Source organism: Orbicella faveolata, unplaced genomic scaffold, assembly GCF_042242905.1.
Source record: "Orbicella faveolata isolate gen_17 unplaced genomic scaffold, um_ofav_v1 contig_3, whole genome shotgun sequence".
Taxonomy (NCBI): Eukaryota; Metazoa; Cnidaria; class Anthozoa; order Scleractinia; family Merulinidae; genus Orbicella; species Orbicella faveolata.
Genome location: NW_028301558.1, coordinates 9450685 through 9467817, shown reverse-complemented (window position 1 = coordinate 9467817; position 17133 = coordinate 9450685). Strand labels below are relative to the sequence as shown.

The following is a 17133-nucleotide window of genomic DNA, read 5'->3' as shown; positions in this document are numbered from 1 at the left end:
TAAATGAAAACTTGATCTACAGTCCAGATAAACACTATAAATGCAAAACAAAAAATAACGAATGCAAAACAATACCAAAACACCTAATACCTACTAATACCTACTTCTGTTTTAAGTTCCATGCAGCAATCAAAATTCTGCAAAGAAGATTTCTTACATGTAATCTATCCCTAACTTTAGATGAATCTTCAAGCACTATGATGACAGAAATGTCTACTACACCCACCCAAATGACATCCATTCCAAGTAGCAGTGTTGTAGCCTCAACACAAGATGAGACTCACTTAGTAGCAGTATTGTAACACACAAAAAAGATGTTTCGTTTAGTTGCAATGTTGAAACCAAAAAAAAGCGCTATGATGATGCAAGGTTCGTTTAGCAGCACTGCGCGTTGTAACCAAAAACAAAAACCTGCAAGGTTCACTTAGTAGCAGTGTTGTTACCAAACAAACCATGTAAGGTTCGTTTAGTAGCAAAGTTGTAACCAAAAAAACATGCAAAGTTTATTTAGTACTTGTGCTGTAATAGGAAAAAACATGAGAATTTGTTTAGTCTTACACGTAATCTATCCCTAATTTTAGATGCATCTTCTACATCCACTTCAAGTAGCAGTGTTGTACCCTCGACAACAGGTAAGAGTCATTTAGTAGCAGTGTTGTAAACGAAACAAAAAACATGCGAGACTCGTTTAGTAGCAGTGTTGTAATAAAAAAAATCATCCAAGGTTTTTTTTGGTAGCATTGTTGTAATAAAAAAACACATGCAAGACTCGTTTAGTAGCACTGAGTGTTGTAACCAAAAAAAAAACAAAAAAACATGCAGGGTTCGTTTAGTACAGTGTTGTAATCCAAAAACCATGCAAGGTTCATTTAGTAGCAGTGTTGCCAGGCGGTGTTGTAACCCAAAAAAAAATTAACGACATCAAGGTTTGTTTAGTAGCAGTGTTGTACCCAAAAAACATCCAAGGTTCTTTTGGTAGCAGTGTTGCAACCAAAACAAAAAAAAAACCATCCGAGGCTCGTTTAGTAGCAGTGTTTTAACCAAAAAATAAATGCAAGGTTCATTTAGTAGCAGTGTTGCAACCGAAAAAAAAAATCAAGGTTTATTTACTAGTGGTGCTGTAACCAAAAAACATGCAAGCTTCATTGAGAAGCAATATTTCAAGTGTTGCAGTGTTGTAAGATTTTTCACACCTAACCTATCCCTAACTTTAGATGAATCTTCAAGCACCACGATGACAGAAATGTCTACCACACCCGCCCAAATAACATCCACTCCAAGTAGCAGTGTTGTGGCCTCAACACCAGGTGAGACTCACTTAGTAGCAGTGTTGTAACACAAAAAAAAAAACATGCAAGGTTTCGTTTAGTAGCAAGGTTTCAATTAGTAGCAACGCTGAAACCAAAAAAAAGCGCTATGACAACGCAAGGTCCGTTTAGTAGCACTGAGTGTTGTAACCAAAAACAAAAACATGTAAGGTTCGTTTAGTAGCAGTGTTGCTACCGAAAAAAAAATGTAAGGTTCGTTTTGGTAGCAAAGTTGTAACCAAAAAACATGTAAAGTTCGTTTTGTACCCGCGTTTTAATAGACAAAAAAACATGCAAGGTTTGTTTAATAGTAGTGTTGTAACCAAAAAACATGCAAGGTTCGTTTAGTAGCAGTGTTTTCGTTGTAAATGAAAACTTGATCTACAGTCCAGATAAACACTATAAATGCAAAACAAAAAATAACGAATGCAAAACAATACCAAAACACCTAATACCTACTAATACCTACTTCTGTTTTAAGTTCCATGCAGCAATCAAAATTCTGCAAAGAAGATTTCTTACATGTAATCTATCCCTAACTTTAGATGAATCTTCAAGCACTATGATGACAGAAATGTCTACTACACCCACCCAAATGACATCCATTCCAAGTAGCAGTGTTGTAGCCTCAACACAAGATGAGACTCACTTAGTAGCAGTATTGTAACACACAAAAAAGATGTTTCGTTTAGTTGCAATGTTGAAACCAAAAAAAAGCGCTATGATGATGCAAGGTTCGTTTAGCAGCACTGCGCGTTGTAACCAAAAACAAAAACCTGCAAGGTTCACTTAGTAGCAGTGTTGTTACCAAACAAACCATGTAAGGTTCGTTTAGTAGCAAAGTTGTAACCAAAAAAAACATGCAAAGTTTATTTAGTACTTGTGCTGTAATAGGAAAAAACATGAGAATTTGTTTAGTCTTACACGTAATCTATCCCTAATTTTAGATGCATCTTCTACATCCACTTCAAGTAGCAGTGTTGTACCCTCGACAACAGGTAAGAGTCATTTAGTAGCAGTGTTGTAAACGAAACAAAAAACATGCGAGACTCGTTTAGTAGCAGTGTTGTAATAAAAAAAATCATCCAAGGTTTTTTTTGGTAGCATTGTTGTAATAAAAAAACACATGCAAGACTCGTTTAGTAGCACTGAGTGTTGTAACCAAAAAAAAAACAAAAAAACATGCAGGGTTCGTTTAGTACAGTGTTGTAATCCAAAAACCATGCAAGGTTCATTTAGTAGCAGTGTTGCCAGGCGGTGTTGTAACCCAAAAAAAAATTAACGACATCAAGGTTTGTTTAGTAGCAGTGTTGTACCCAAAAAACATCCAAGGTTCTTTTGGTAGCAGTGTTGCAACCAAAACAAAAAAAAAACCATCCGAGGCTCGTTTAGTAGCAGTGTTTTAACCAAAAAATAAATGCAAGGTTCATTTAGTAGCAGTGTTGCAACCGAAAAAAAAAATCAAGGTTTATTTACTAGTGGTGCTGTAACCAAAAAACATGCAAGCTTCATTGAGAAGCAATATTTCAAGTGTTGCAGTGTTGTAAGATTTTTCACACCTAACCTATCCCTAACTTTAGATGAATCTTCAAGCACCACGATGACAGAAATGTCTACCACACCCGCCCAAATAACATCCACTCCAAGTAGCAGTGTTGTGGCCTCAACACCAGGTGAGACTCACTTAGTAGCAGTGTTGTAACACAAAAAAAAAAACATGCAAGGTTTCGTTTAGTAGCAAGGTTTCAATTAGTAGCAACGCTGAAACCAAAAAAAAGCGCTATGACAACGCAAGGTCCGTTTAGTAGCACTGAGTGTTGTAACCAAAAACAAAAACATGTAAGGTTCGTTTAGTAGCAGTGTTGCTACCGAAAAAAAAATGTAAGGTTCGTTTTGGTAGCAAAGTTGTAACCAAAAAACATGTAAAGTTCGTTTTGTACCCGCGTTTTAATAGACAAAAAAACATGCAAGGTTTGTTTAATAGTAGTGTTGTAACCAAAAAACATGCAAGGTTCGTTTAGTAGCAGTGTTTTCGTTGTAAATGAAAACTTGATCTACAGTCCAGATAAACACTATAAATGCAAAACAAAAAATAACGAATGCAAAACAATACCAAAACACCTAATACCTACTAATACCTACTTCTGTTTTAAGTTCCATGCAGCAATCAAAATTCTGCAAAGAAGATTTCTTACATGTAATCTATCCCTAACTTTAGATGAATCTTCAAGCACTATGATGACAGAAATGTCTACTACACCCACCCAAATGACATCCATTCCAAGTAGCAGTGTTGTAGCCTCAACACAAGATGAGACTCACTTAGTAGCAGTATTGTAACACACAAAAAAGATGTTTCGTTTAGTTGCAATGTTGAAACCAAAAAAAAGCGCTATGATGATGCAAGGTTCGTTTAGCAGCACTGCGCGTTGTAACCAAAAACAAAAACCTGCAAGGTTCACTTAGTAGCAGTGTTGTTACCAAACAAACCATGTAAGGTTCGTTTAGTAGCAAAGTTGTAACCAAAAAAACATGCAAAGTTTATTTAGTACTTGTGCTGTAATAGGAAAAAACATGAGAATTTGTTTAGTCTTACACGTAATCTATCCCTAATTTTAGATGCATCTTCTACATCCACTTCAAGTAGCAGTGTTGTACCCTCGACAACAGGTAAGAGTCATTTAGTAGCAGTGTTGTAAACGAAACAAAAAACATGCGAGACTCGTTTAGTAGCAGTGTTGTAATAAAAAAAATCATCCAAGGTTTTTTTTGGTAGCATTGTTGTAATAAAAAAACACATGCAAGACTCGTTTAGTAGCACTGAGTGTTGTAACCAAAAAAAAAAACAAAAAAACATGCAGGGTTCGTTTAGTACAGTGTTGTAATCCAAAAACCATGCAAGGTTCATTTAGTAGCAGTGTTGCCAGGCGGTGTTGTAACCCAAAAAAAAATTAACGACATCAAGGTTTGTTTAGTAGCAGTGTTGTACCCAAAAAACATCCAAGGTTCTTTTGGTAGCAGTGTTGCAACCAAAACAAAAAAAAAAACCATCCGAGGCTCGTTTAGTAGCAGTGTTTTAACCAAAAAATAAATGCAAGGTTCATTTAGTAGCAGTGCTGTAATAATAATAATAATAATAATAATAATAAAAAGAAACATGCAAGGTTTGTTTAGTAGCAGTGTTGTAACCAAAAAATAAATGCAAGGTTCATTTAGTTGCAGTGCTGTAATAATAATAAAAAAAAGAAACGTGCAAGGCTCGTTTAGTAGCAGTGTTGTAACCAAAAAATAAATGCAAGGTTCATTTAGTAGCAGTACTGTAATAATAATAATAATAATAATAATAATAATAATAATAAAAAAGAAACATGCAAGGTTTGTTTAGTAGCGTTGTTGTCACCAAAAAAAAAAAAAAAAAAAACATTCAAGGTTCATTTAGTAGCAGTGTTGCAACCGAAAAAAAAAATCAAGGTTTATTTATTAGTGGTGCTGTAACCAGAAAACATGCAAGCTTCATTGAGAAGCAATATTTCAAGTGTTGCAGTGTTGTAAGATTTTTCACACCTAACCTATCCCTAACTTTAGATGAATCTTCAAGCACCACGATGACAGAAATGTCTACCACACCCGCCCAAATAACATCCACTCCAAGTAGCAGTGTTGTGGCCTCAACACCAGGTGAGACTCACTTAGTAGCAGTGTTGTAACACAAAAAAAAAAACATGCAAGGTTTCGTTTAGTAGCAAGGTTTCAATTAGTAGCAACGCTGAAACCAAAAAAAAGCGCTATGACAACGCAAGGTCCGTTTAGTAGCACTGAGTGTTGTAACCAAAAACAAAAACATGTAAGGTTCGTTTAGTAGCAGTGTTCCTACCGAAAAAAAAAAATGTAAGGTTCGTTTTGGTAGCAAAGTTGTAACCAAAAAACATGTAAAGTTCGTTTTGTACCCGCGTTTTAATAGACAAAAAAACATGCAAGGTTTGTTTAATAGTAGTGTTGTAACCAAAAAACATGCAAGGTTCGTTTAGTAGCAGTGTTTTCGTTGTAAATGAAAACTTGATCTACAGTCCAGATAAACACTATAAATGCAAAACAAAAAATAACGAATGCAAAACAATACCAAAACACCTAATACCTACTAATACCTACTTCTGTTTTAAGTTCCATGCAGCAATCAAAATTCTGCAAAGAAGATTTCTTACATGTAATCTATCCCTAACTTTAGATGAATCTTCAAGCACTATGATGACAGAAATGTCTACTACACCCACCCAAATGACATCCATTCCAAGTAGCAGTGTTGTAGCCTCAACACAAGATGAGACTCACTTAGTAGCAGTATTGTAACACACAAAAAAGATGTTTCGTTTAGTTGCAATGTTGAAACCAAAAAAAAGCGCTATGATGATGCAAGGTTCGTTTAGCAGCACTGCGCGTTGTAACCAAAAACAAAAACCTGCAAGGTTCACTTAGTAGCAGTGTTGTTACCAAACAAACCATGTAAGGTTCGTTTAGTAGCAAAGTTGTAACCAAAAAAACATGCAAAGTTTATTTAGTACTTGTGCTGTAATAGGAAAAAACATGAGAATTTGTTTAGTCTTACACGTAATCTATCCCTAATTTTAGATGCATCTTCTACATCCACTTCAAGTAGCAGTGTTGTACCCTCGACAACAGGTAAGAGTCATTTAGTAGCAGTGTTGTAAACGAAACAAAAAACATGCGAGACTCGTTTAGTAGCAGTGTTGTAATAAAAAAAATCATCCAAGGTTTTTTTTGGTAGCATTGTTGTAATAAAAAAACACATGCAAGACTCGTTTAGTAGCACTGAGTGTTGTAACCAAAAAAAAAACAAAAAAACATGCAGGGTTCGTTTAGTACAGTGTTGTAATCCAAAAACCATGCAAGGTTCATTTAGTAGCAGTGTTGCCAGGCGGTGTTGTAACCCAAAAAAAAATTAACGACATCAAGGTTTGTTTAGTAGCAGTGTTGTACCCAAAAAACATCCAAGGTTCTTTTGGTAGCAGTGTTGCAACCAAAACAAAAAAAAAAACCATCCGAGGCTCGTTTAGTAGCAGTGTTTTAACCAAAAAATAAATGCAAGGTTCATTTAGTAGCAGTGCTGTAATAATAATAATAATAATAATAATAATAATAAAAAGAAACATGCAAGGTTTGTTTAGTAGCAGTGTTGTAACCAAAAAATAAATGCAAGGTTCATTTAGTTGCAGTGCTGTAATAATAATAAAAAAAAGAAACGTGCAAGGCTCGTTTAGTAGCAGTGTTGTAACCAAAAAATAAATGCAAGGTTCATTTAGTAGCAGTACTGTAATAATAATAATAATAATAATAATAATAATAATAATAAAAAAGAAACATGCAAGGTTTGTTTAGTAGCGTTGTTGTCACCAAAAAAAAAAAAAAAAAAAAACATTCAAGGTTCATTTAGTAGCAGTGTTGCAACCGAAAAAAAAAAATCAAGGTTTATTTATTAGTGGTGCTGTAACCAGAAAACATGCAAGCTTCATTGAGAAGCAATATTTCAAGTGTTGCAGTGTTGTAAGATTTTTCACACCTAACCTATCCCTAACTTTAGATGAATCTTCAAGCACCACGATGACAGAAATGTCTACCACACCCGCCCAAATAACATCCACTCCAAGTAGCAGTGTTGTGGCCTCAACACCAGGTGAGACTCACTTAGTAGCAGTGTTGTAACACAAAAAAAAAAACATGCAAGGTTTCGTTTAGTAGCAAGGTTTCAATTAGTAGCAACGCTGAAACCAAAAAAAAGCGCTATGACAACGCAAGGTCCGTTTAGTAGCACTGAGTGTTGTAACCAAAAACAAAAACATGTAAGGTTCGTTTAGTAGCAGTGTTCCTACCGAAAAAAAAAATGTAAGGTTCGTTTTGGTAGCAAAGTTGTAACCAAAAAACATGTAAAGTTCGTTTTGTACCCGCGTTTTAATAGACAAAAAAACATGCAAGGTTTGTTTAATAGTAGTGTTGTAACCAAAAAACATGCAAGGTTCGTTTAGTAGCAGTGTTTTCGTTGTAAATGAAAACTTGATCTACAGTCCAGATAAACACTATAAATGCAAAACAAAAAATAACGAATGCAAAACAATACCAAAACACCTAATACCTACTAATACCTACTTCTGTTTTAAGTTCCATGCAGCAATCAAAATTCTGCAAAGAAGATTTCTTACATGTAATCTATCCCTAACTTTAGATGAATCTTCAAGCACTATGATGACAGAAATGTCTACTACACCCACCCAAATGACATCCATTCCAAGTAGCAGTGTTGTAGCCTCAACACAAGATGAGACTCACTTAGTAGCAGTGTTGTAACACACACAAAAAATGTTTCGTTTAGTTGCAATGTTGAAACCAAAAAAAAGCGCTATGATGATGCAAGGTTCGTTTAGCAGCACTGCGTGTTGTAACCAGAAACAAAAACCTGCAAGGTTCATTTAGTAGCAGTGTTGTTACCAAACAAACCATGTAAGGTTCGTTTAGTAGCAAAGTTGTAACCAACAAGAAGATCTGTTAGATCTTATAACCGCGCTTTTAAAATTTAACCGTTTTCTTGGTACTACAGTCGCAATGCAGTGCATATTCCAAAGCAATCTTTGATGATTCATTGATTACTGTAGACATCACAGCACTTGATCAACACAAACTCTATTATCGCACCATCAGTCGTAGCCGTTGCGACATCTCCGATGACGTAATAGTCTTAATCTGGAACTTTCTTCGGGATATGTATGGGCATGAAGATACGAACACTATTACAAACCGCTTTCTTTCTTTAAAGTCACGATTAAATTTAATTGTTTTTTTCCCTTGAGTTAAGGGTTAGCAAAGAAGTCACACGAGTCACATAAGTCAAGAATTGCGTTATCTACGGCTATCTTTAGTACGGTGGTTATTTCCCTACCAATGACGTAATCTTTGCACGTTCTGAGACGTTCTTTGCTTGGCTTGCAAATATTTAATTTTCCTTCCGATCTATGAACTGGCTGCGATGAAACAGTCAAATGATTTACTTCATTTGCGTAAAACCACAAGAAATACTCACAAAATTACAAATAAATTAATGACCGTCGCTTCTGCCGAAATAAATTTGCAAAGTAAACACGATCGTATTTGTCACGTAGCGAAAGTGAAAGCTGCAACTTCAGCGCATTCCATGGCTGACGTAATACCTTTTTTCAGCGTATTTATTATTCCCTTTAAATCCACCGCTTTGATAAAACGAAAAGAAAATATATTTTACCCACAAAAAAGAAAACAATATCCGTAAAATTGTCCGTGTATTTATGTTTTAACAGCTTCTGGCGGAAAAACATCACACGTTGCGTGACTCAAAGTTTGGCCGAGCTGAGGTCTGCGTCTGGTCACCGACAAAAAAAAAAAAAATAAATAAACCAGGGGTAAACCTAGAACCGCGCTCGGCCCATGGCCGCGCGGTTAAAAAAACATGCAAAGTTCATTTAGTACTTGTGCTGTAATAGGAAAAACATGAGAATTTGTTTAGTCTTACACGTAATCTATCCCTAATTTTAGATGCATCTTCTACATCCACTTCAAGTAGCAGTGTTGTACTCTCGACAACAGGTAAGAGTCATTTAGTAGCAGTGTTGTAAACGAAACAAAAAACATGCGAGACTCGTTTAGTAGCAGTGTTGTAATAAAAAAAATCATCCAAGGTTTTTTTTGGTAGCATTGTTGTAATAAAAAAACACATGCAAGACTCGTTTAGTAGCACTGAGTGTTGTAACCAAAAAAAAAAAACAAAAAAACATGCAGGGTTCGTTTAGTACAGTGTTGTAATCCAAAAACCATGCAAGGTTCATTTAGTAGCAGTGTTGCCAGGCGGTGTTGTAACCAAAAAAAAAAATTAACGACATGCAGGGTTTGTTTAGTAGCAGTGTTGTACCCAAAAAACATCCAAGGTTCTTTTGGTAGCAGTGTTGCCACCAAAACAAAAAAAAAAACATCCGAGGCTCGTTTAGTAGCAGTGTTTTAACCAAAAAATAAATGCAAGGTTCATTTAGTAGCAGTGCTGTAATAATAATAATAATAATAATAATAATAATAATAATAATAATAAAAAGAAACATGCAAGGTTTGTTTAGTAGCAGTGTTGTAACCAAAAAATAAATGCAAGGTTCATTTAGTTGCAGTGCTGTAATAATAATAAAAAAAAGAAACGTGCAAGGCTCGTTTAGTAGCAGTGTTGTAACCAAAAAATAAATGCAAGGTTCATTTAGTAGCAGTACTGTAATAATAGTAATAATAGTAATAATAATAATAATAATAATAATAATAATAATAATAAAGAAACATGCAAGGTTTGTTTAGTAGCGTTGTTGTCACCAAAAAAAAAAAAAAAAAAAACATTCAAGGTTCATTTAGTAGCAGTGTTGCAACCCAAAAAAAAAAATCAAGGTTTATTTATTAGTGGTGCTGTAACCAGAAAACATGCAAGGTTCATTGAGAAGCAATATTTCAAGTATTGCAGTGTTGTAAGATTTCTCACACGTAACCTATCCCTACCTTTAGATGAATCTTCAAGCACCATGATGACAGAAATGTCTACCACACCCACCCAAATAACATCCACTCCAAGTAGCAGTGTTGTGGCCTCAACACCAGGTGAGACTCACTTAGTAGCAGTGTTGTAACACAAAAAAAAAAACATGCAAGGTTTCGTTTAGTAGCAAGGTTTCAATTAGTAGCAACGCTGAAACCAAAAAAAAGCGCTATGACAACGTAAGGTTCGTTTAGTAGCACTGAGTGTTGTAACCAAAAACAAAAACATGTAAGGTTCGTTTAGTAGCAGTGTTCCTACCGAAAAAAAAAAAATGTAAGGTTCGTTTTGGTAGCAAAGTTGTAACCAAAAAACATGCAAAGTTCGTTTTGTACCCGCGTTTTAATAGACAAAAAAACATGCAAGGTTTGTTTAATAGTAGTGTTGTAACCAAAAAACATGCAAGGTTCGTTTAGTAGCAGTGTTTTCGTTGTAAATGAAAACTTGATCTACAGTCCAGATAAACACTATAAATGCAAAACAAAAAATAACGAATGCAAAACAATACCAAAACACCTAATACCTACTAATACCTACTTCTGTTTTAAGTTCCATGCAGCAATCAAAATTCTGCAAAGAAGATTTCTTACATGTAATCTATCCCTAACTTTAGATGAATCTTCAAGCACTATGATGACAGAAATGTCTACTACACCCACCCAAATGACATCCATTCCAAGTAGCAGTGTTGTAGCCTCAACACAAGATGAGACTCACTTAGTAGCAGTATTGTAACACACAAAAAAGATGTTTCGTTTAGTTGCAATGTTGAAACCAAAAAAAAGCGCTATGATGATGCAAGGTTCGTTTAGCAGCACTGCGTGTTGTAACCAAAAAACAAAAACCTGCAAGGTTCACTTAGTAGCAGTGTTGTTACCAAACAAACCATGTAAGGTTCGTTTAGTAGCAAAGTTGTAACCAAAAAAACATGCAAAGTTCATTTAGTACTTGTGCTGTAATAGGAAAAAACATGAGAATTTGTTTAGTCTTACACGTAATCTATCCCTAATTTTAGATGCATCTTCTACATCCACTTCAAGTAGCAGTGTTGTACCCTCGACAACAGGTAAGAGTCATTTAGTAGCAGTGTTGTAAACGAAACAAAAAACATGCGAGACTCGTTTAGTAGCAGTGTTGTAATAAAAAAAATCATCCAAGGTTTTTTTGGTAGCATTGTTGTAATAAAAAAACACATGCAAGACTCGTTTAGTAGCACTGAGTGTTGTAACCAAAAAAAAAACAAAAAAACATGCAGGGTTCGTTTAGTACAGTGTTGTAATCCAAAAACCATGCAAGGTTCATTTAGTAGCAGTGTTGCCAGGCGGTGTTGTAACCAAAAAAAAAAATTAACGACATGCAAGGTTTGTTTAGTAGCAGTGTAGAAACCAAAAAACACCCAAGGTTCTTTTGGTAGCAGTGTTGCAACCAAAACAAAAAAAAAACATCCGAGGCTCGTTTAGTAGCAGTGTTTTAACCAAAAAATAAATGCAAGGTTCATTTAGTAGCAGTGCTGTAATAATAATAATAAAAAGAAACATGCAAGGTTTGTTTAGTAGCAGTGTTGTAACCAAAAAATAAATGCAAGGTTCATTTAGTTGCAGTGCTGTAATAATAATAAAAAAAAGAAACGTGCAAGGCTCGTTTAGTAGCAGTGTTGTAACCAAAAAATAAATGCAAGGTTCATTTAGTAGCAGTACTGTAATAATAATAATAATAATAGTAATAATAATAATAATAATAATAATAATAATAAAAAAGAAACATGCAAGGTTTGTTTAGTAGCGTTGTTGTCACCAAAAAAAAAAAAAAACATTCAAGGTTCATTTAGTAGCAGTGTTGCAACCGAAAAAAAAAATCAAGGTTTATTTATTAGTGGTGCTGTAACCAGAAAACATGCAAGCTTCATTGAGAAGCAATATTTCAAGTATTGCAGTGTTGTAAGATTTCTCACACGTAACCTATCCCTACCTTTAGATGAATCTCCAAGCACCATGATGACAGAAATGTCTACCACACCCGCCCAAATGACATCCACTCCAAGTAGCAGTGTTGTGGCCTCAACACCAGGTGAGACTCACTTAGTAGCAGTGTTGTAACACAAAAAAAAAAAACATGCAAGGTTTCGTTTAGTAGCAAGGTTTCAATTAGTAGCAACGCTGAAACCAAAAAAAAGCGCTATGACAACGCAAGGTTCGTTTAGTAGCACTGAGTGTTGTAACCAAAAACAAAAACATGTAAGGTTCGTTTAGTAGCAGTGTTCCTACCGAAAAAAAAAATGTAAGGTTCGTTTTGGTAGCAAAGTTGTAACCAAAAAACATGCAAAGTTCGTTTTGTACCCGCGTTTTAATAGACAAAAAGACATGCAAGGTTTGTTTAATAGTAGTGTTGTAACCAAAAAACATGCAAGGTTCGTTTAGTAGCAGTGTTTTCGTTGTAAATGAAAACTTGATCTACAGTCCAGATAAACACTATAAATGCAAAACAAAAAATAACGAATGCAAAACAATACCAAAACACCTAATACCTACTAATACCTACTTCTGTTTTAAGTTCCATGCAGCAATCAAAATTCTGCAAAGAAGATTTCTTACATGTAATCTATCCCTAACTTTAGATGAATCTTCAAGCACTATGATGACAGAAATGTCTACTACACCCACCCAAATGACATCCATTCCAAGTAGCAGTGTTGTAGCCTCAACACAAGATGAGACTCACTTAGTAGCAGTGTTGTAACACACACAAAAAATGTTTCGTTTAGTTGCAATGTTGAAACCAAAAAAAAGCGCTATGATGATGCAAGGTTCGTTTAGCAGCACTGCGTGTTGTAACCAGAAACAAAAACCTGCAAGGTTCATTTAGTAGCAGTGTTGTTACCAAACAAACCATGTAAGGTTCGTTTAGTAGCAAAGTTGTAACCAAAAAAACATGCAAAGTTCATTTAGTACTTGTGCTGTAATAGGAAAAAACATGAGAATTTGTTTAGTAGCAGTGTTGTCTATAAAAACTGGATCTACAGTCGAGATAAATACTATAAATGCAAAACAAACAAAAAAAACAATGAAAGCAAAACAATATCGAAACACCTAATACCTACTAATACCTACTTCTGTTTTAAGTTCCATGCACCAATCCAAATTCTGCAAAGTCTAGGTATTTCGAATGAAGGTGTTCTTGTAATTTTAAGATTTCTTACACGTAATCTAGCCCTAACTTTAGATGAATCTTCAAGAACTATTACAACCGTCCATCCTAGTAGCAGTGTTGTAACCAAAAAAAACATGTAAGGTTCGTTTAGTAGCACTCAGTCTTGTAAGAAAAAAAAAGGCTCGTTTAGTAGCAGTATTGTTGCCGAAAAAAACCTGCAAGGTTAGTTTAGTAACAGAGTTGTTACAAAAACCATGCAAGGTTCGTTTAGTAGCAGTGTTGATACCGAAAAAAACCTGCAAGGTTCATTTAGTAGCAGTGTTGTAACCATAAAAAAAAAACCATGCAAAGCTCGTTTAGTAGCAGTGTTGCAGCTAAAAATACAGCATTCACGGTTCACTTCGTAGCAGTGTTGTAAACAAAACAAATGTATGGTTCTTTTAGTAGCAGTGTTGCAATAAAATATATATATATATATATATATATATATATATATATATATATATATATATATATATATATATATATGCCGTTTAGTAGTAGTGTTGTAACTTTAAAAAACATTCCGGGTTCGTTTAATAGCAGTGTTGTAACCAAAAACACATGCAATTAAGGTTCGTTTAGCAGTAGTGTTGTAACCACAAAAAAACATGTAAGGCTCGTTTATGGCAGTGTTGTAACCAAAACAACATGCAAGGTTCGTTTAGCAGCTGTGTTGTAACCAAAAAAAAAAAAGACATCCATGGTTCGTTTATGGCAGTGTTGTATCGAAAAAAACATCCAAGGTTCGTTTAGTAGCAGTTTTGTGGCCAAAGAAAAAGACATGCAAGTTCGTTTAGTAGCAGTGTTGTAACCAAGAAAAGGAAGCAAGCACGGGAGTCGTGTTTTAAATCGTTTACTAATGATGCCAATTATCGGTAAAAGACCCTTTTGAATATGGTTACCGCAGAAATATCCAATCAAAAGACCAAACAATTGGCACAATAGACTGATGACAAAAGCATTTTAGGAAAAGCCTGAAATTGTGATCACTAATGCTTTAAAGCTGCATGATAAGCGCAGGCGCTGACCTCCCTGTCCCCTTTTCTTTCGCCTTTAAGCGCTTAAGCGCCCCCGTTTCATAAACGGAGTACAGATAAGGTTTCAAGGATAGCAATTCCTTCTTAAGGAAAATCTTACAACAAAGATTAGAGGAAGCAGTTTCCAAGCCAGGTCACTACTTTCATTTCTTCCAATTCCCTGTTGCACTACGCTAGCTACATGGTAAAAACAAGTGTGACGTTAAATTTTTATTGAATAAGCAAATTAGACAAACCGATCAGTCTGCAAGGGCAAGAACTTTTTCTGATTGAAATAATATTGTTGTTTTGATTTTTGTATCATTATAATTTTTTTCTTTCCTAATTCAGGTCCAATAGTAATTCTGATGTTAACAATTACAACTACTTGCAGTGGTGACAGATTGATGACCTTAAAAGCTAGCTTGCAGATCGACGTAAGTAAAAGCAAAACCGTACTTAGTTCCAAGACAATAACATGCAATCCTCGCACGTTATTACCGTTTTCAAACATTCAATTAATTTTGGTCTGAAATAGAGTGGCTTTTGCACAGTCACGTCTGGAAATGGGTATAATATAGAATAGAACATTTGTCATCAATTACTATTATATTTCACTTAAATCTTTGTGTAGGGGTGTACCGCTGGGTCACTGAAACCCTTATCCTAAACTATACCATGATCAGCTTGATTTGGCAACCCTACTCTAGACTAGGCACCAAAAATCCTTACCCTATCCCAGACTAGCTATGTTCCATGCAGAAACTTTGTCACTATCGTAGTTCAACATAAGCTAACTAAACCAATATCTTACAAAGTCACTTCCGAGTTTCAATTTCTACTATAGAACCCCGGGTAATTAAAAAAACCCGTTTTAGACTAAATTATTTTTACATTAGCCGTTTTTAAATTATACCCTATTCTATACCAAACTGTCTACGTTCTAAACCCTGTCCCAGACTAAACTGCCTGAAAGCCATATTCTTCACAGCGGTACATACCCATATAGCTTATATGTGGCGTACCACCCCCCCCCCCCCCACCCCCCCCCCACCCCACCCCCTGGGCTTTCCTGAAATTAGAAGTGCAATGTAACAACTGGAAACATTCCTCAGGCATGAAATATGGACAGTTCTTTAGTTTTCGGGTAGAAAAATGGCTACCTCAGTTCTTTAGTTATCAAATAAAGGATACGGAAACTTAAGTCTGAAAAAGAATGAGGATTTCAATCTCCAGAAAAGCATTACTATGATTGTATCAAGGGTTAATTGACTTAAATGTGCCTTCCATCTTCTCCCTTTACCTCCGCCTAAGACTTGAATTTCAACTGTTACTTTGAAATAGTAAGAAATCACATTACTAGCTATTCACCTGTAATACGTTTTCCTTTTTTCTCTCTCAATCTCTTTTTCAGATCAAAGTCCTATACGAAGGCGAAGGATTCCAGATCAAGCTCGTGGTGATACAGAGTACTAGCTGCACCTCGCGTTTAACTATCACTATACAACTGTCGTTTTACACCGGAATTCCGCCAGGAAAAACCATTAAAGGGGTGTTTCAGGATGCACTCAAGGACGGAAAGATTACCAATTTAACAGAAAGTAACACAATCTACAACATCACGTTTACTGGTAAGTGAACAAAATAAATAAATATTAATTAGATCCTCTTACAGTTGGTCGATTTAAGTTCACTTACTCTTGGGTAACCATTGAATCTGTTTCGGTCAGCCACTGAGAGGTACAAAGTAGGCCTGTCGGTTAAAGCCATTAGAGGAGAGAAGATTCCGTGGAAAATCATTTACGCGACTACTTACAAAGGAATTAATCGAATAGGCGGATGGCGGATGGCCGAGTGGTTTAGGGCCATTATCCACTATCTGGAATTGTTTTCGGTAGTGCCGACTTCAAATCCTTAACCGCGTTTTGTAAATAGCCAGCCTCCTACCAGCTGGGATTCTCAGTAGTTTTTGTTACACCTCCCAACTCAAATACGTTTTCTCATTGGAGGAGGACGTGTCTCGTGTCGTGGGTCAAAACTCACAACACCCTAGGGCAAACAAAAACTCACTAACTCTCTAGGGAAACAACAACTTGAACTTTCGACTCGCACGTGATCAGGTCGTGCTCCTTGAAACCGCCGCAAATTTGTGAGCCAGCCGGCGTCAAGCAAACGATTTCTTCGCAGTTTTTTTTTTTTTTTTTTTTTTCATTTTTGAGTTGGGAGATATAAAAAACACTTAATGACTGGTCCCGCGGGAAGCAGTGAGTTTAGTTTCCCCTCAACCTAAATGCTCCCCGAGGCGAAGTCGATGCGAATATTGAGGGTCTCGGGGAAACAAACCTTACTGTTTCCCTTGGAGCCAGTCATTAAGTGCTTAATGTTCTATTTGCAATATTCCTTTCCCCAATTAGTTAATTATTTTATTATTTATTTAACCTTATCATACAAGAGCGGTCGTTACAAGAAACGCGTATTCCGTTGATCCTTAACCACGTTTGTATATGTTTAAATCAGTCACATAAATACCCGACAATTATGCGATTTGCTTGGGAATAATTATCCAACGTATATCGCATGGCCAGACATGGACAGTTAATTCTAGCATAGGAGGATAAATTGTCCTTAAGAGTGCCTGCCTGGAAAAATCAGACAAATTCTTAATTTCGCGGCAAGGGTCGAAAATTCGATTTCGCTCATATTCCTGTGGTAGATAGGCTAGGGCATGTCAAAAACTACTGGATAGTTTTTTTGGCAAAATATCCTTTTATTTCAAAGAAATATGCAAATTACCAAATTCCGTTAAAATCGTCATTTGACGCATCATTTTATTAAACAAGTTTGAGAGCCTCGCATGCAAAACCACATCATTCTTCCGTCTTTAAAACACTCAAATATTTTTGTGCAATGTTAAATGTGTACTGGGTTGATTTTAGGGAATGCTGCGTTGTCTTTTTGGGTGCAAAATAATTACATTTCGAAGACATGTATTTCATTCACTTAAAAGTACTTCGTAAAA

At 35.6% G+C, this 17133-nt stretch overlaps 1 protein-coding gene across 2 annotated transcripts in view; it reads left to right on the top strand.

Annotated features, from left to right (window-relative positions):
• The window catches only part of LOC110069503 (uncharacterized), a 66672-nt gene that overhangs the window by 4610 nt on the left and 44929 nt on the right, over positions 1-17133 (top strand). Inside the window, exons 5-19 of one of the 2 annotated variants that reach the window (XM_089298008.1) lie at positions 582-632; positions 1215-1307; positions 2255-2305; positions 2888-2980; positions 3927-3977; positions 4893-4985; positions 5934-5984; positions 6904-6996; positions 8883-8933; positions 9882-9974; positions 10925-10975; positions 11884-11976; positions 12524-12616; positions 14466-14551; positions 15529-15745. In XM_089298008.1, coding sequence (XP_089154134.1) covers positions 582-632; positions 1215-1307; positions 2255-2305; positions 2888-2980; positions 3927-3977; positions 4893-4985; positions 5934-5984; positions 6904-6996; positions 8883-8933; positions 9882-9974; positions 10925-10975; positions 11884-11976; positions 12524-12616; positions 14466-14551; positions 15529-15745 — 1260 coding nt within the window. The remainder of the gene's footprint in view (positions 1-581; positions 633-1214; positions 1308-2254; positions 2306-2887; positions 2981-3926; positions 3978-4892; positions 4986-5933; positions 5985-6903; positions 6997-8882; positions 8934-9881; positions 9975-10924; positions 10976-11883; positions 11977-12523; positions 12617-14465; positions 14552-15528; positions 15746-17133) is intronic. The other variant, XM_089298009.1, reaches the window with a different exon arrangement.